Source organism: Chelmon rostratus, chromosome 3, assembly GCF_017976325.1.
Source record: "Chelmon rostratus isolate fCheRos1 chromosome 3, fCheRos1.pri, whole genome shotgun sequence".
Lineage (NCBI taxonomy): Eukaryota > Metazoa > Chordata > Actinopteri > Chaetodontiformes > Chaetodontidae > Chelmon > Chelmon rostratus.
In genome coordinates this window covers 10063957-10082570 of record NC_055660.1, presented here as the reverse complement: position 1 = coordinate 10082570, position 18614 = coordinate 10063957, and the positions used below count along the sequence as shown (strand labels likewise).

The following is an 18614-nucleotide window of genomic DNA, read 5'->3' as shown; positions in this document are numbered from 1 at the left end:
TTCCATACTCTAGTAAAGGTACCAATGCAATGTAAAATTACTCTATACTTAAAGTATCAAAAGTAAAAGTACTCACTCTGCAGAGGAATATCCCCTGTGAGTGAAATATTATCATGTACATTATGAGACTGTTAATACTGAAGCAACAATGTGTAAGGAGTACTTTACTGTGTGTGTGTGTGTGTGTGTGTTCATGTAGTAGAGGAAAAGCATTGCAGTATTTGTTGTGTCATCTGAGGACCTCCTCCTGCCACAACCATCAGTATTTCAATTTTAATTGTAATACTTTAGACCTGTATTATTACAGTGTTGAACTTCCTTAACCAACAAACACTTTCTTCATAATACTTTCAGGTTACACTAAGTGGTGTTTCTCAGTCATTATCATAACATCCTGATGTCAGTGTCATGTCATGTTGTCCCCCCCCCCAGCTTAGGTTTGGTGTTAGGGCAATAAAGAGAGGCGCATGTGTGCAAAGCATACTTGCACAGCATGTTATTAACTCTAAGAGGGGCCTCCACCATACATGTCTCTGTTTTAAAGTTTTGAAGTGGTCTTCAAACACATAGCTCTGCATCTTTTACTGGCTGTGATTGGTTACCACAGGAAGCTCAAGTATATAAATGGCATTCATGTTAGAGATGAAGTAGATTACTTTCCATCCACAAGGAGACACTTCAGATCTTCAGTTCCTTCACAAAAAAAGGTGAGATGGACTTTTCAATTTTACAGTGTGTTGGATGCATAGTCTTGCTGGTGTTCTATGTTTTATAGCCAATTATATTGGCAACGTTTTAATTTCAAAAATACTTTCTCTTATTTAGTGAAGGAAATGATAAAATCTTAATTCATACATGTAATTGTATGTTTTTCTCTACTAACAGTTGAGATGATGCTCTTGGTGTTCATGATGTGCCTGCTGGTCACAACCTTTGCTGCTCCTGTAAGTCTTTCCTAAACATGATGTATTATTTAGTCTGCCAACTGATCCCCTTTTCAGGATTTTAAACACTTCTCCTTTAGTGAAAAATACATAAATCCACTGTTGCTTCCTCATTTCTCTTGCTTGGTTTGCAGGTACTGGAGAGCCAAAGCATGGAGGAAAAAGTAAGACTTACTTTTCTGTGTCTGTCTGCCATGGCATGTCATACCATGTTTGTGTCATGTCATCAAATGTACAGCATGATGGATGTCTGGCAGAGAGAGGATAATTGGCTTAATTGCAGAGCGTGTCTGGATATGTTTGGTATTTCTTCAGCAGGTTGCGGCTCATGCTAATGAGGCCCTGAGGTGGATGGAGATCTACAGGCTGTACCAGCAGCAGGTAGTCAGGGTTCATGGTAGATTCACCCCCAAAAAACAAAATCTGCTCGTCAATTCACATAGTTTGGCATTAATCATTGATCTGCATCTTTCAGGGAATAGTTGGAAACCCCTTCCTCCCTCCTGCTGCTGCTCCTGTAAGTTTATGTCTTGATCTTGATCATATGGAAACTTCTAGCATAAACTGCACTCTGATTTTTCTCCTGAATTATTCATTTGTTTAGGCTGATCCAGCTGGGGCAGCAGTGGTAAGAACACATAAACCCCTTATGAGCAGACAAGATTTGGAAAAACTTCTGACAGGACTTCCAAAAAAAAAAAACATCAGGCACCTTCAGCTTGTTCAAAATTCGGCTGCAAAAGTTCAAACAAAACCGAAGGGCAGCCCACATCAGCACAGCTCTTAAAACTCAACACTGGTTTCCAGAAAGCCACAGAATTGATTTTAAAAGTCTTTTTACTCATTTTTAAATCTCTGCATGGAGTTGGCCCTAAATATATCACTGATATGCTTAAGCAACATAAGCCTGTGAGGCCTCTTGGATGCTAGCAGGAGCCCGGAGCAAAATCTGAACAAGGAGAGCCGGCTTTTAAACATTATGCAGCACAGCTCTGGAACCAACTGTTTGATGGTCTTTGGAATGTCCCAACTGTTAAAATACAGACATTATTGTTCTTATTATTTTTGTATTTTGATCATCACTTTTGTTATTATTTTAAACCTCTGCTTATTTCTATCCTTTTACTCTTTTATCTAATTTTTTTCTATTTTTGAATTGTGTTGTTTGAACTTCTCTCCTTCTCTTCTCTTTGTATGCTTGCCTTGCCACATCGAACCTGTCTAAATTCAATATGCTGCTTGAGTTAAAAGTACTTTATTTATGCAGGTGGATGCTGCACCAGCCCAGCCAGCTGATGCCGCCCCTCCGGCTCCGGCTGCTGTTGAAGATGCATCAGAGGAGGAGGTGAGCAGACATCGTCACACCTAACAGAAATAAACTATACGTGTAGATCTCTGTTTGTTGATATATTTCTCTCTGTTTGAGGGAGAACATTGTTCCTGAATACATTCCAGTCCAGTAGTTTATATAGGAGCATATCTTTCCTACTGTTTTGCACACAAATGGCACAACAGGTACTCCTGCCGAAGGTGAATATCTAAAAGGAGTCAGATATTAGATTATGATCTGTCATGCATGAACACAGAAACATCCCCATTGGATTTCCACGGATCTGAGAAAACATGGACGGAGGCTACCAGTGGACATTGTAAAAGCAGCACACGGGCAGCAAAGTAGCACTCACAAATTCATGGAAGGAAACAGGTGCATGTCTCTGCACTGAATTTCAGGAGCTCTGCCTGAAATAAGACCTGCATTGTTTTTATCTTCCCACAACAAACTCAGGAAAAAGGAAAAAGGTGGAACATAGTGGATAACAATGCAAATGAATATTTTTTTTTCAAAGCAGATATTTTGACTTTGACATAGAAGACGAGTACAGGTGTTAATAGTAACGATGGCTCACTTCTATTCGAGTGGCTCAGTGGGTCGAGAAGCATGAGCAGAAACTGAAGCAGCTAAATGGAATCAGCCATCATTAGCATTGCATTGTTTCCATCTGTGCTTGTTTTCTTACTGATTGCATGGTGTACCCTTTCAAGAAGAGAGCTGTCAGATGTGACTTTGTCAGATGTCCATTAGTTGAAATCAAGATGTGAGGCAATGGTTTGAGTGTTTCCTTTTTTGCTTTGGGGAAACACATCGCACACATTCTTTGTAATGATCCTAAAGGTTATTATTTTGGTAAGTAAAAGTCGGAAGGCACAGCAGAGGCAGAGTGAGGCAGCAGACCTGTAGTCCACTGAATGGATGAAGCTGTTACATAATGCAACTAGTGCCATCCCTCAATCGACTCTCGCTGCCTTGTAATATCCATGTCTTCCAGCAGTCTGCACACAGGCTTTCTGTTAAAAAATACTTTCTTACCAGATTACTCTCGAGTGTCACACCTTTTTGTCTCAGTAGATGATCACATGTATCTGGAATGTATGCAAGTCATTTTCTTTCCATCTGCTTGGCACAGAATGACAACCCTGCCCCCAAAGCTGCAGCACCTGCTCCTCCTGCTGCCCCCCTAAACTCTGATGAGGTAGAGGAGGCCGAGGAGGTGGAGGCTGAACCAGCTGCGGTTGAAGCTGCACCAGCAGAGCCGGCAGCAGACCCTGCAGCGGCCGTCGAGCCGGCTGTGGTTGACGTCCCTGTAGATGCAGCGCCGGCTGATGCTGATGCTGCCGCTGCGGATGTGCCTCCCGCTGACATGGTTCCCATTGATGTCGCCCCGGCCGCAGTCGATGCCACAGCTGCTGCTGATGCTGGTGCAGCCGATGCCGGTGCTGCCACACTGGCAGCATTCAACTGACTTGCCCGGAGCAGCAGCAGCTTCCTGATGCACTGTTGTTATTCCTCTTATTACTCATCTTTGTATTCCTCTGTTGGCAGATAGAATAATAGCTGGAAACTGCAATGGGCGATGTGGTCGCAGCATAAAAGAATGACAAAGCTGTGGCATACTGAACATACTGAGACTGAAGAAAAAAATGTGAAAAAAAGAAACTGACAGTGCCTTTTGCAAAGCAAAACAAGTAAAGTTTTCAGTTAAGAATTGGACAATTACGCTTCTTTGTGTTCTTAATTCTGGCTTTAACTGCAATTATGTACTTGAAAATCAGTTGGGATTGATTAGTTATGGTTGTGCACACAAGATCCACATATCATCGTACACACAAGAGAAGAATATACTGTATATCTTCTGTCCTCTATGTATAGGCCTTTTTTACAGCATGCCTTTTGAGCTGTCACGTTAGGAAAAGCACTTATCACGTTAAAGATGGCTCGGCACTATTCAAGTGTCCCAGTAAACCATGACAGCCAGTGACAGCGGGCACAATACCAGGATCCTGAAAATGAAGCAGCTAAATAGTAATTTATTATTTCCACCTGCACTTTTCCTGCTGTGACATGTCAGACTGTCTGCTGTGAAAAAAGAAATGGCCGTGGCGTCCAAAACATACAGTAGAGTGGTGAGTGCATTACTTTGTCTGTCCTGCTGCTCCCATCATCTCAAACACACACCACAAAGCTATATAATGCCATCATAATTATAATTTCTTCCAAATCGACTCAATATAAAACTTATTGCACTTCCACAGACGGTCCTCAGTTCATGTAAAAGCTGTGAATCATGCTGCAATAAAAGTGCAAACACCACATCGACCAACAGGGAGTGCCACTGAACCACAGGATGTCAAAAGCACACAGGGCAGGAGGATCCCCTGCTGTTAGGATGCAGCACTCAACTGATGGAGGTTCAGATTTAATTTCACTCTCCTGATTCTTATTCATATAAAAGGAGTCTAATCCGACTGATCTGAAATCTGTAAAACCCTGGCGCGATATAATAGGATCAGAGCTGGATATGGCTGAGAGTGCTGACTGAGCAGGAGATGCCAGCTTGTGTGTGTGTGTGTGTGTGTGTTTGGATGTGTGTTACTCACATTGTGGGGACATAAATGTGTTCACACAGTCACATTGTGGGGACTTGCCGTCCTTATGGGGACATAAAGCAAATGTAAATCATTAGATTTTTAGATTTCAGGCTGAAGACTTGGGTTAAGGTGAGGTTTAGGTTATGGTTAGGTTAAGTCTCCAGAAAATGTAATTCTGTATAATGTCCACATGCACTGTGTTCGTGTCTGTGTGTGTGTGTGTGTGTGTGTGTGTGTGTATGTGTGTGTGTTTGCAAGACTAAATCCACCGCTGTTCCGCAAGTGGTCAGGAAAATTACAGTCTGTTGCAGATAAAAAAGAGGTGTCAACACAAAGTAGTTTTTAGTGTTCTGGATCCTCACTAAGAGGTAAACCGAAGGTTTTCCAAACTTCACTTTAACGTATCTCATCTCTCACTCGAGTGGACAAATAACGAGGATGGGCGACTTTGCCTCTCCTCTTCTCAGCCAACTCTAATCCATAAATCCTTATCAGGGTCACTGAGACTCTGTGACACAGTTAGTTTGACTCGATGCTTATAGCAGCTTGTCTAACGACGGTTTGATTATTTTCATTATCATCTAATGATTGATACAATCTGCTGCTGCTGCTGAGAGTGGCCAGTTTCCAGATCTTAAAAAAAAACTGCAAAAGGATAAAAGAAAAATGGACGTCTCATTACAATAGCAAGTGGAAGAGGTAAGTTATATGAAACTGAATGGATTTTGCATCATCACTACAATTTGGAGACTTTCTCTGTAGCAACAGCTGTTTGTGCACCAGAGTGCACATAATAAGAGTTTTTCTTCATCCATTTGATGCAATTGTGCTAACTGTAGTTTTGGAAATTTGCAAATGCAGCGACGCAGAGATCACGGAATTAAATTCGCTTAAATTTGAATGATATCTGTTTTTTTTTCACACCGCTCCCTTTGCTTTTCACACAACTGGATATGTCACACAAACTGTTTTGCAGTATTTAAGACATGTGACCAAGGAGAATATTACAGCCGGTGTGATGTGGATGAAAATCAACGGTCCGATGTCAACATCAGGACATATATGGAGTAATAAACATACTGCAAGAAACACTTTCTTGTTTTTATTTTCTGTTTTGTGTTTTGCCACTAAGTGACTGCAGATGGTAACTAACGATTTGATGAACAGTTTGCAAAAAGTTTCTTTTTCCTTTTTTGCAGATCTGCTGCCATGACCACTTCAACCACCCCTCCCCACCTCACTGTGCCACCTCACACTGCACCACAACTTTCCTCAGACAGTGAAGAGCCGAGCAGGGATGACCTGTAAGCAAAACATGCACTAATTCAAACAGAGGCCTTGCAGAACATCACTGAGAAATAACTCGGAAGACCTCAGCTAATTAACTTTGTATGTATCGTGCTGTGTTTGTCCCAGAAGTGTGCCCCGATTAAATCCTCATCATTGGCTCAATATGAATAACAGCAATAACAATGAAGAGTAAGTATGACTGTGGAGTCAAGAAGAGATAAGTGAAGCCTTTGTAAAACACAGTTTCTCTTTGATGTAGCATTCAAGTCATTTCAGTAAGTCCTAATAAATGTGTTAATTAATTTTTTTTCCAGGGAGGAGAAGGAGAAAAAGAAAAAGGAGAAGAAAGAGTAATTATGTTATCTAACAAACCTTTTAGCAAATGTCGCTTTAGAAGAATATTTGGTTCTTAGTATTCTCCAATGTATTGATGCACATTACAGAAAGAAGGAGAAGAAGAAGAAGGAAAAAGAAGAAAAGGAGGCAAAGGAGAAGGAAGAACAGGCGGCAAAAGAAAAGGAGGCAAAGGAAAAGGAGGCGAAGGAAAAGGAGGCAAAGGAAAAGGAGGCGAAGGAAAAGGAGGCAAAGGAAAAGGAGGCAAAGGAAAAGGCAAAAGATAAGTAAGTGAATCATTCAGAGCAACTTCCTTTTAAAATCCACTTTCAGATATTTTATTTACACTTTCTGTCTCTATTTTCATAGGCCCAAAGAATTATTTGTCATCAATCCTGCTGGGAGTTTGTATTACAACTGGCTGTTCTTCATCACACTACCAGTCATGTACAACTGGACCATGATCATAGCCAGGTGACGTCCATAAGTCAGTGATTCTTTTTCGACCAAACAGTTTCCCTGCAAATCAAATGTTCATCTGATTCCACTCGGCTCCATTAAGCGCCACTCAACCTTATGAAGCTGTTTCAAATCGTTGCAATTTTAGCAGCAGTCTGGTCTTGTGCAGAGAAATAGCCCTGTCTTTTCAAAAGCTGGTGGCAGCTTCTATCATTTAATATGAAAACAGTGCAACGATGAATGCCGTATTTGAGACAAGTGAGCTTAGTTAATAGATTGCATTATTCGTTTATGAAACACACTAATTGCTGGTGGTCTTCTTCTCCTGAAAACAGGGCTTGCTTTGAGGAGCTGCAACACAACTACCTCATTTACTGGGTTATTCTGGACTACACTGCAGACATAATGTACCTCGCTGATATGTTTTTCAGGACCAGAACAGGTAAAAAGCTGACCTGAGCCTTCCGGTCTGCAGAGATTTGCTAAAGAATAAGTACACATTTTCCCCCAGTCTGTCTTAAAACAGCACTCACGTACCCACATGGAGACTGATGAAACTGAATGATGAAAGAGCAGCTGCTGTTGTTCCTCCTCATACTGTGCATGTAAAAAGATCCCTAATGTGATTTCAAAGTGAGCAATTGGGAGTCAAATCCACAGGACTGATGAACAAGGACTGAAGCAAACACATGGCTTCAGCAGTCTGAGTTAGACAAAATTATGGTAAGTGCAAAGTTTTAGCACAAAATTCCCTCTGAGTTATTTTCCATCCACAGCAGCTCTCAGAGGAAAGACTGTTTGGGGAAACACAAAGAGGAAATTGTGTTCCCAAAGATTTCCAATTCCCTCGACTAATTCAGACTGCTGAAGCCTCACATATTAGCTTTGGCTGAACTCACAAACACATTTTTGCACATAAAGTAACAGCAGCAGTCGATTTTGTCCCCAATCACTTCCATTGAAATCGCTACGAACAGGTAGAATGATTATAGCGACCAACACAGGCATGTGAGTGTGATCCTTTCTGAAACACATCTTTTCACGGTGCAGATAAAAACATTCACCTGTTTAAAACTTTGTGCTTATTGTTTTACAAATGTGAATCACGATGGATGCATATGGGATTTTCTGACACGGTGATTAACTGAAAATAAAGACTTATTACAATGTGGGAACAATTCTTTGCAAATCAAGATGAATCATGAATATGTATGAAACGCTCAATTACATTAGTACTGACACTTCTTCACTGTGAGATGCATCAGTCATCACTGATGCAGCCAGCTGTTCCTCAGAGTGGAATGATTTGAATGGCAATGATCCGGGGCGTCACCATGGGGTTATTATAGCAGTAATAGGGAGTAGTTTTAATTGTCATTTAATTCTAAGCTTGCTCTGGGACTTTAACTTCCACTCGTGAAGGAAAAACAGAGTACACATTGTGTCTATAAACTTTCTCCCTCTTTGAATGCAGGTTACCTTGAGCAAGGCCTGATAGTGAAAGATGAGAAGCTGCTCAGGGACCGCTACATCAGCAGCTTCCAGTTCCGTCTCGACTTTATCTCCATGTTGCCCACGGACATCCTATATTTATACTTCGGCCTTGACTACCCAGAGATCCGCCTCAACAAGCTGCTGAGAATCGGCCGCATGATGGAGTTCTTCACGAGGACGGAGACGAAAACCAACTACCCCAACATCTTCCGTATCGCAAACCTGATCATGTACATCCTCATTATCATCCACTGGAATGCTTGCTTCTACTTCTCTTTCTCCAAGTACATTGGTTTTGGTGCTGACGACTGGGTTTACCCTGCTCTGGATGATCCTGAGGAGCCTGCGTTTGGGGAGCCCATGAGGAAGTATTCGTTCAGCCTCTACTGGTCCACGCTGACCCTGACTACCATTGGAGAAACTCCACCACCTGCCCTGGACTCTGAATTTTTCTTCCACGTGGTTGACTTTTTAGTTGGGGTCTTGGTCTTTGCGACTATCGTAGGAAACATCGCCACCATGATCTCTAATATGAACGCTGCCCAAGCTCAGTTTCAGGCTCGGATTGACAACATCAAGCAGTACATGCAGGTAGATGGATCTCTTTTATCAAAAGGTCAAAAAAGAGTTAGCACAAGCGCCTGTTCTCTGTTCATATTTTGAATGTTTTTCCTTTCATTCATAGGTCCGCAAGGTCAGCAAGGATCTGGAGTTGCGAGTCATCAAGTGGTTTGACTATCTGTGGAATAATGGCAAGGCACAGGACGAAAGAGAGGTGCTGAGGTATCTTCCAGACAAGTTAAAGGCTGAGATTGCCATCCAGGTCCACATGGAAACGCTGAAGAAAGTTCGGATTTTTGCGGACTGCGAGGCCGGCCTGCTCATCGAGCTGGTGCTCAAGCTGCGGCCGCAGGTGTTCAGCCCCGGAGACTATATCTGCAAAAAGGGCGACATTGGCCGCGAGATGTACATCATCAAAGATGGAAAGCTCGCAGTTGTTGCTGATGATGGGGTCACACAGTTCGTTGTGCTGGGGAGCGGCAGCTATTTTGGTGAGATCAGTATCCTTAATATCAAAGGCAGCAAAGCAGGCAACCGGCGAACAGCCAACATCCGCAGCATTGGATACTCAGACCTCTTCTGCCTGTCCAAGGATGACCTGATGGAGTCACTGGTAGAGTATCCAGATGCCAAAGGTATGCTCGAGGACAAAGGCCGGCAGATCCTGATGAAAGATGGCCTGATAGACTTGGACCCAGCTAACATCATGCCTGAGGCCAAGGAGCTGGAGGAGAAGGTCAACAAACTGTACAGCACGATGGAGCTGATGCAGACCAAGCTGAAGAAGATTCTGGGAAATTACAAGACCACAGACAAGGTGCTGAGACGTCGCATCGCAGATCTGGAGCTCCAAACAGGAGAGGAGGTGGAAGATGAGGATGAGGAGGAAGGAGAGGTGAAAAAGGAAGAGAAAGAGGGGGTAGGGGAAAAGAAGGAAGAAGAAAAAATGGAAGAGGGGGAGAGAGATGGGGAGAAAAAGGAAGATGAGGAAAAGGGCGAAGAGGAAAAAGAAGAGGAGAAAAAAGATGAGGAGCCCACAGAGGAAGAGAAAAAATAAATAGTTTCTGTAAAGCACAGAGCACTTATTGTCTAATTAGCCACAACAGAATCTTTCTTTCTGACTGGACTTGCATCTCATGTGAGATAATTAAATCATTAAAAACTGCAAAAGACAAAAAAATAACAAACACTAGAAACTGGCTGACAGTTGCCAATGACAATTTAACATAACATTAACATTCAATTCAAATAAAATATTGGCTTCAGTACAGTCCTTTTTACTGTGTTTTTCGTGCACTTCATATACTGGAAAACGCTCTGCTATTCACTGGCCTGCAGTGCACACTGTTGAACACACGAGGTTAGTAAAAAGCAAGGATGTACAGGTAATCCCATGACATACAGTAGCTCTGCAGGACGAGTGGGAAGTAGTTCAGCTTGTGAAGCTCTGGGACCGAAGCACTCTGTGCAAAATGTTATGTTAATCAATACCTGATGATGGGGGTGATTAAAGCAGAGCAGTGAACAGGGTTTATGCTTAGATTTGACCATGATCAGATTCTGGCAGTGCCTCGCGTCATTGGGAAGGTTGTTCCGTGTATGTCCAGCTGAAATACTGTCAAACCCCTCAGCGACTGTATGAGACGCACCAGGCTTTTCAGCTAACTGCACAGTAACTGTCATTATTAATACTGTGCAGGTGTTTTCCTCTCAACGGAGGACGACATGCTGTGCTGTGCACCAGCTGCATACATGTCGCATTATTCCCTCCTGCAAAAAATGACTTAGCTGTCACACCTTCGAGGAAGCAGAGATGGCTCCAACACACAGCCGTCACCACACCGGGCATGTGGAAGGAAGCCACAGTGAGCATTGTGGGCTGAACAATCACCAAATGTAAGCAGTGACATCGCTCACAAGTTACCTTTTCACTGTTATTTTTAGGGTTGGAAGAAGGAAAATGTGCTTAACAGTATTACAGTATGCGTCAGAGAGGTTGGCTCTCTTTTGTCATTGAGCTCGTTCCACGTTTCAGTCTGTGTTCACACCAAACTACATAACAGCTGCTGTGACAATCGTTTATTTGAAAAAAGTCATCAGTGTGGCTTGAGTGACTTTCCTTTTTCCTTAATTGAACACAGAAGTCATCTAATGTTCAACAACAGTCCATTAAGAAAGACACCTGGTGGGAAATCACATGGCTGGAAAGCGTTTGTGCTTGAAGGCAGAAGCTTTCATTCACTGGAGAGACAGAAACTACTGGACGTGCTGGGAGTTTCCCATTCGTTCATTCATTTGTGCACGTGTGTTAGCGTGTGTGCACATGTGAACATGCTTGATGTGGCTCAGAAAAGACATAAAGAACAAAGAGTTCACATCAAAAGCACACAAATCTTCCTCCCTCGTCGGCGCTGTGCATGCACATACATCACCGCCACACTTCGCCTGCAAACAGCATCGAGCAGTTTACGCTCAAAGCCAGACGCCTGGGGGAAGAAAAGAAATGCCATGCACTTACTCTCTTCTAGAAATAACAGCGTGAGAGCCTCCGAGCATGTGACTATTGATCACCCTCTGTGCTTGTCTCACTCAGCGCTGATGACCAGGTGGCACCAGCACATCCACGGGCTCTAATGCATTAATCAAGTCTTTGATAAAGCCAAACCGAGAAGAAAAGCTACCAATGGTTTGTGACAATTGGCACGGCTGAATGAGACAGATACTGATGTTGGGGATTTTCTTGGAGGAGCTGCGTGCGTCATCTCTTCAATCACACCTATGTGACACTTAAGAACGAATGTGTTTGCACATGTGGGAGTATTGTGTTCCTATTATATAAATGAAACATGTGAAAAACTGTTTTTTATGTCCAACGTCTACGTCATTGGAGGCCCCACAGGTGCTGCGTGCACTGTGTGTCAGCAGTGTTTTAGCTTGAACTGATATTCAAACCAATAGTTATAATCTACTCTCACTCTTGTTTAGAGTGTTTTCCTCTGGTGCTTTGGTATCAGACTGTGAGCACAAAGTTTTGTGATGCATTTCTTCCAGCGTCTGCTCTTTTTTTTCAACACTGTTTCCTTGAAATTCGGTTCATGCATCACTAGACCGTTTTCACAGCTATGTCGCGGTGACAAACTGCCGGCCGGATTATGTTCACAGGGAAGCACAGGTGGTCGGCGTGGATGGTGGACGGACACAGTGCAGCACTTTGACCCCAGAGAGGGAAGTTTGCTCCCTGAGTCTCGTCTCCACAGACGCATTCAGGCAGCAAAGCGCTGTGGTTCAGATCAGAGATAAACTGTGGTTTTGGTGTGTCTGTCTTTCCGTGTGAAACTGACCAGGACGTGCTTGAACACGACCATGAAAGGTTTGATAAGTTTGATGTGTTCACAACATGCAGATATTGTTTTTTAAGATATTTTGGCTTAAACAAATGTCTGCTGGATATACTACTGATCCGTCCAGTATCTTGTCAGATGCATTAATCAGCAACAGTCACTCTTTATGTTAATGGAAAACCTAATCCAGGCGCTGTCATGCTTCCTTCAAAATGTATTTGCTGTTGCAAATGACTGGTATATAATCATAATATGTAGAGACAGTGTTGTCTGTTTTCATTACAGCTTTACAGTGTACTCTAATGCTTTTTTAGTTGTCTCAGGGCGACCCTGAGCTCACCCCTGCGGCTTTATATCAATGTTGGTAAATGTTGATTACGTACTGTTCGATATAAATAAACAAAAAAAACTTAAAAGTCAAAAAGTCTAATTTTTAGTTTTGATTAATGTATATTCTGTTTTTTTCTTTGTCATTATTGTAACTCAGTGTTAGGAAGCCTCTGCCTCCTCCTCCCTGTCCTTGTGTTTTGCCGTGTTTTTCCCCTGTCCCTTTGTTAGTCTCTCGTTGTGTCTGTCCTTGTGTGTGTGTGTGTGTGTGTGTGTGTGTGTGTGTGTGTGTGTGTCTGGACTGGGCGTCTCTCTACAGTCACGTCTCACCTACACCTGCTCCTCGTGCCAATCAGCCACCACAGCTGCAGCCAATCCATAATCACCAGCCACAGGACAAAAAACCCAGATCTCCTCCGCAGTCTTCACCAGGTTGTTGTACTCACCAGCCCGGTGACACGTCTCAGTAACACAGCTCTCCTAGTGCTTTCCTAGTCTGTCCTCCTCGTGTCTCAACCTGCCAAGTCTGCCCAGCTCCAGTCCAGCACCTGAAAACCTGCTGACTCACCTCACCTGCTGCCCGCTCCTTCTTGGATCAACACAGATCATCTCCCCGTGGTCACGTTTCTTTTTGTGACAATAACTGCTTTTATTACTCAAACCATCAGTATCTGTGTCCTGCATTTGGAGTCAAGCCATTTCCTTAGATTCAAACTCACTCACACTCAAGGTCCAGAAATTTCTCTGTTATCATTACTGTTGTTCCTTGGTTTCATAAATACAGTATGTAATTACGTACATGAAGTCAGATTCAGTTCAGAATTGATTTTAAATTGTAGATCTCTGTTTTCCTCTTCTCCATCACCAGTTCTGATCCTTTATATCAGGCATCTCAAACTGGTTCCATAAAGGGCCACGTGGCTGCAAGTTTTCATTCCAACCAAGGAGGAACACACCAGGCTGGAATCAACTAATCAGCTGATAACTAAGTGATCCCTTGATGTTGATTGGTTGGCCTGATGTGCTCCTCCTGGGTTGGAATGAAAACCTGCAGCCACTCGGCCCTTTATGGAACCGGTTTGAGATGCCTGCTTTATATCCTTCATTTTTACCTGTGACCTCACGGCGCCCTCTAGCTTATATAAATATTAATGTTGCTTTCTATGTGTTGTCATGAACTCAATAGTGATAGTCAATGGAAATGTCTTGGCAGAGCGGGCACAGGGAAGTGATGGAGTGGATGTAATTTATCCCAGGAAATTACTGCCTATTAGGCTGATTTCCCAGAGGAGAAATTTCTCTGTCGGATTTAAAACCGGAGGGTCTTATCGAACAGTATTAGCACAAATAATCATCAAAAGAGGAGCAAAATGGTTTTATTTTACATTAGCAACAGTTAAAGACATTGTAGCTGAGCAGTAAAACTGTTTACTTATGGTTCACTGTTTACTGAATCTATCCACCATGTTCACCATGTGAACATAAATAATCAAAACATCTGATCGCAGGTGAATTCATTAGTAGTAGTAGTAGTGAATTATTTCAGCTGTCTGGGAGCACCTGCAGTAAAAGTGCAAGAACATTTGTTCATGTCCTTCATTAAAAAGATAGTAGCACTGGACAGGAAACATGGGAAGCAAGTCGTTTTCTAAAGCAGCTGTGCGCTGTGGTTTTTAGAAAATGTTACTCAAAGGGATCGTTCACTTTTCAGCTCTTTTAGTATTTACTGTAGCAGGATGGTGTATCAGGGATTTACTCAACATAAACTACAGTGTGTGTTCTCTTCATAATAAAGACACGTCACACACAGTCTTGCTCATTTATGTGTTTTTAATGGATTTTGGGCAACAATGGCGCTCGTTGTCACAGAGGAATAAGATATACAGACCTGATCAAAATCTTAAGACCAGTTGAAAAATAGCTAGAATTTATCTTATGCAGATTTGGATCTTAATGAGGTTTTAAGTAGAGCTACTATATGCAAAAGCAAAAAGGGGGAGTGTGAATAAAAGCACTTTGAAAAAGTAATTTATTGAAAACAACAAGTAAACTGAAATAGGCTGTTTATCAGCAGATCAAAAGTTTAAGACCACAGGCTATAAAAGCCAAAATCTGCTCAAAATTCTCATTTTCTGTCGGGCATTCACACGGTCATGCCCCCCTGATGGCTAAAGCTAAGAAGCTTTCTCTTCTTGAACGTGGTCGGATCTTCGAGCTGCATCAGCAAGGCCTCTCGCTGCTGAGGTTGGACACAGAAAGACAATCATTCTTAATGTTTTGAAAGATCCTGAGCATTACGGAACAAAAAAGTCAAGTGGTAGACCCAAAAAAATTACACCTGCGCTGGGCCAGAGGATCCTATTGGCTGTCCGTCAAGACACAGGGCGGTCCTCGACCCAAATTAAGGCCCTTACTGGTGCCGACTGCAGCACAATAACCATCAGACGGCATCTGTGGGAAAAGGGTGTCCATCATGATCTGGGGTGCTTTTTCATTCAGTGGAACACTGGAGCTTCATGTGGTGCAGGGTCGTCAAACGGAGGCTAGTTGCTTGCAGATGTTGCAGTGGGCATCCCTCAAGACTGAGGGCCCGCGTCTGTGTGGTAACAGCTGGGTTTTTCAACAGGACAACGCTGCAGCTCACGATGCTCGCTTGACAAAGGACTTCTTCAGGGAGAATAACATCACTCTTTTGGACCATCCCGCATGTTCCCCTGATTTAAATCCCAAAGAGAACATTTGGGGATGGATGGCAAGGGAAGTTTATAAAAATGGCCATCACCAGACAGTTGATGCCCTTCATGAAGCCATCTTCACCACTTGGAGCAATGTTCCCAATAGCTTCCTGGAAACACTCACATCAAGCAGGCCCAAACGAATTTTTGAAGTGATTAACAAGAACGATGGAGCTACTCATTACTGAGTTGGACTGAGAAATTTTTTGTTCTGGTTTGAAGAGTTTTTTGCAATTTTTTGAGCGATGGTCTTAAACTTTGATCAGCTGATAAACAGCCTATTTCAGTTTACTTGTTGTTTTCAATAAATTATTTTTTCAAAGTGCTTTTTGTCACACTCCCCCTTCTTGCTTTTGCATATTGTAGCTCTACATAAAACCTCATTAAAATACAAATGTGCAAAAGGTAAATTCTATCTATTTTTCAACTGGTCTTAAGATTTTGATCAGGTCTGTATGAGGCTACACACACAGTTCCTGTTAGTTGGATTAATTCATTGTTGGCTTTGGTCTTTTCATAGGATTTGTGGAAATTAAGAAAAACACTGAATATAAAGTAGTGCCTGAAGTACAAATTCAAGGTACTTTTATTTGAGTATTTCCATTTTATTTGACTAAATTTAGAGAAAAGGTTTAGTCATCTCGAGTGAAGTGTTTTTTGGGGGGGCATTTTTATTGCAATTTTTTGGAGATTTAACAGAGGCATTGTGAAATAGGATTCATTTTGTAAGTTACTGTATTTTACTAATGTTTATCGGGATCATAGGCATACTTGCCATAATTAATTTAAGGGTAATGCCATATATTTTTACATTTCAAATCCTATTTTTTTATAGGAACTAGTACATAACGTTGTGCACAATGTGTCATTTTTGTGCATTTTGTGCATTGTGCATATTGCGACATTTATGGAGTTAAAACTGCTGCAACAGTGAAATGCTGCTGATGTGTCAATGAATCAGTGATAAACTGGTAACCTCAGTGATATGTGGTCTTCCTACTTTTTACTACTACTAACGATCCATCTGAATACTTCTGTCACTGCAGTCTATCTCAGAGCATGTTAGGGTGCTTAGGAACATTTTGTCTTCCTGGTGCAAGCAGGTCATGAAAGCTTCACTCCCGTCATTCATTTAATGGGGCCATATTGACAAAAACTGCCAATACTCTGCCGAGCCCTCTCCCCCAGTTCTCATAGACCATAAAACACTGCCATTGCATGTGGGGAGTGATGTCCACTGATTGGTGTCACTGTGAAAGTATTGTATACAGTATATACTTACAGAGACCCTGCATTTGCAGAAGAAAGGGGAACTATTTTCTCAATATGCCACTGATATGCTATCATTTATTCATCTTAGCGTGTCATTAAAATTAGGATCATTGTCAGGAGTAAGAGTCTATCATTCTTGCAAGAGTAGCAGTTGATGTTCAGGGATAATTGCAGTGCAGTGAGTTTCCTCGAGGCTCCACATGACAGTTAGCCTCCAGCCTTGTCCTTGTTTCACATGCATGAGGTGTATCTATAGAGCAGCAAAAGTTTGGTCCATGTGCATGTAGAACATCTTACTACTCATGGTAGATAAGGTTACATTACCAAAACTGTCCTGACGTTCTGAATTTGTGTCAAAATCTCTTAGCAGCACAAACATGCCCCCTGATGACCTCTAATTGATTAGTGTGTGACTGTGTGTTGGTGGTCAATAGTCACAGTCACTCTGCACTCAAAAACTAATGTACAATAAGCTATAAAGCAAAGCTTCCACTTTATCCTATCTGAGAAGCATAACGTTCAGCCGTTAATGACTGAGGTAAGCACTAATGGAAACATATTTGTGGAGCAATGCTCTTTCATTAGCAAATAAATTGCTGTCCCTGGTTACATTTTGAATTGATCAAAGCAAATAGCCCGGAGACCTGACACACCACAGAGGCAGCTGTGAAAAGAGCCGATGAAGCTACAGAACTGCTGATATTTCTTCTTAGGAGAAATAAGCCATGAGAGACGTGCAAGAATGACATTTCATGCCAAACAATGTAATTACCTACGACAATCAAGTCTCTGCTATGCAAGAAGCGCATGACAAAGCAACAGACTGACAATGAGCCCACAGCACCTCATTAAGCCGCCAGTCAGAACACACGCCGGTCAATACTGGACTCTGTGAAAATATGCCTCATGCAAATGAAGCATTTTTTTCGGTGGTTACCTTGCTGTAAACTGCCTACAGTAGTTGCTGCTTTTTTCTGTGTTTTTTCTGTCATTTTCCCTGTTTCCATTGAATGCACTAACTCTCTCTGAAGAAAATATAGTTTAACATTACTAACACTGTAAGTAATAACTGTTCTACTACAGTTCGCACAAGGACAAATGCCACAATAGACTCCAAACTGAAGCTGAATCATGTTTACATGCACGCTAATTTTCCACCATTATTCTAAATTATGACAATATTCAAATTTGATACATATTTCATTTAGATTTCTTGGCCTTATTCAAAATACATTTTCTGATAAAGACATGTGGGATGTGCTAATAGTTACTCTATGTCTATACTGCACACATTGCCTTCTCATTAAACTCACTATCATTATACTGGCAGCATTTACACATCCTCAGGGACAAAACTTCAAATTTGTCAGTGTCTCATATGAATTTCAATCAGCAGCAACACGCAGGACTGCAAAGCAGAACGAGGAACTCATTTGATATAAGCAATATAAATGGTTATATTTTTAATTGATCAAAGCTAGCAGACCCGGGCCCTGACACGAGTTCCGACACACCACAGAGGAAAAGAGCTGAAGACGACGCTTCAGCTTTCTTCACAAGGAATATACCATGGGAGGCAGTGCAAAAATGACGCTTCATATCAAAAAATTTAATTGCCTGATGACAATCAAGTCTCTGCTATACATGAAGCACATAACAAAGCCTCGGACGATGAGCCCACAGCACCTCATTAAGCAGCTAGTCAGAACGGACGCGGGTCAAGACTGGACTCTGTGAAAATATGCCTCAGATGCAAATGACACATTTTTTTCACCTTCGATTTTTGTCTTGGATGCCATGTTTTTTGACAGCTCCTTAATGATCTTTTCTCCCTTTCAAAATACTAATGTCATTCATCCCGTCTCTCTTCCCGTGTTTCCAGTCCATCTCTACAATCTGCGCAGAAAAGCTAAAAACGCTCCAACATGTTT

The 18614-nt window shown here is 42.0% G+C and overlaps 2 protein-coding genes across 2 annotated transcripts; both read left to right on the top strand.

The window, feature by feature from the left end:
* Positions 1-672: 672 nt before the first annotated feature.
* Positions 673-3849, top strand: enam (enamelin). Its single transcript, XM_041934254.1, has 8 exons — positions 673-707; positions 886-944; positions 1079-1108; positions 1263-1325; positions 1420-1461; positions 1549-1572; positions 2212-2289; positions 3410-3849. Exons 2-8 carry the CDS (start codon positions 891-893, stop codon positions 3743-3745), a joined length of 627 nt encoding a protein of 208 aa, XP_041790188.1. The 5' UTR covers positions 673-707; positions 886-890; the 3' UTR covers positions 3746-3849.
* Positions 3850-5405: 1556 nt separating this feature from the next.
* On the top strand, positions 5406-12731 carry cnga1a (cyclic nucleotide gated channel subunit alpha 1a). Its single transcript, XM_041933158.1, has 9 exons — positions 5406-5570; positions 6071-6175; positions 6288-6350; positions 6476-6511; positions 6605-6781; positions 6864-6968; positions 7289-7395; positions 8428-9038; positions 9133-12731. The coding sequence occupies exons 2-9, from the start codon at positions 6081-6083 to the stop codon at positions 10063-10065; spliced, it is 2127 nt and encodes a 708-aa protein (XP_041789092.1). The 5' UTR covers positions 5406-5570; positions 6071-6080; the 3' UTR covers positions 10066-12731.
* Positions 12732-18614: the final 5883 nt, after the last annotated feature.

Coding starts and splice junctions, on each gene's coding strand:
- enam (XM_041934254.1), top strand. CDS start 891: ATGATGCTCTTGGTGTTCATGATGTGCCTGCTGGTCACAACCTTTGCT. Junction 1,462..1,548: donor TCCCTCCTGCTGCTGCTCCT/GTAAGTTTATGT, acceptor TCATTTGTTTAG/GCTGATCCAGCTGGGGCAGC. Junction 2,290..3,409: donor AAGATGCATCAGAGGAGGAG/GTGAGCAGACAT, acceptor TGCTTGGCACAG/AATGACAACCCTGCCCCCAA.
- cnga1a (XM_041933158.1), top strand. CDS start 6,081: ATGACCACTTCAACCACCCCTCCCCACCTCACTGTGCCACCTCACACT. Junction 6,351..6,475: donor AACAGCAATAACAATGAAGA/GTAAGTATGACT, acceptor TTTTTTTTCCAG/GGAGGAGAAGGAGAAAAAGA. Junction 6,782..6,863: donor AAGGAAAAGGCAAAAGATAA/GTAAGTGAATCA, acceptor CTATTTTCATAG/GCCCAAAGAATTATTTGTCA.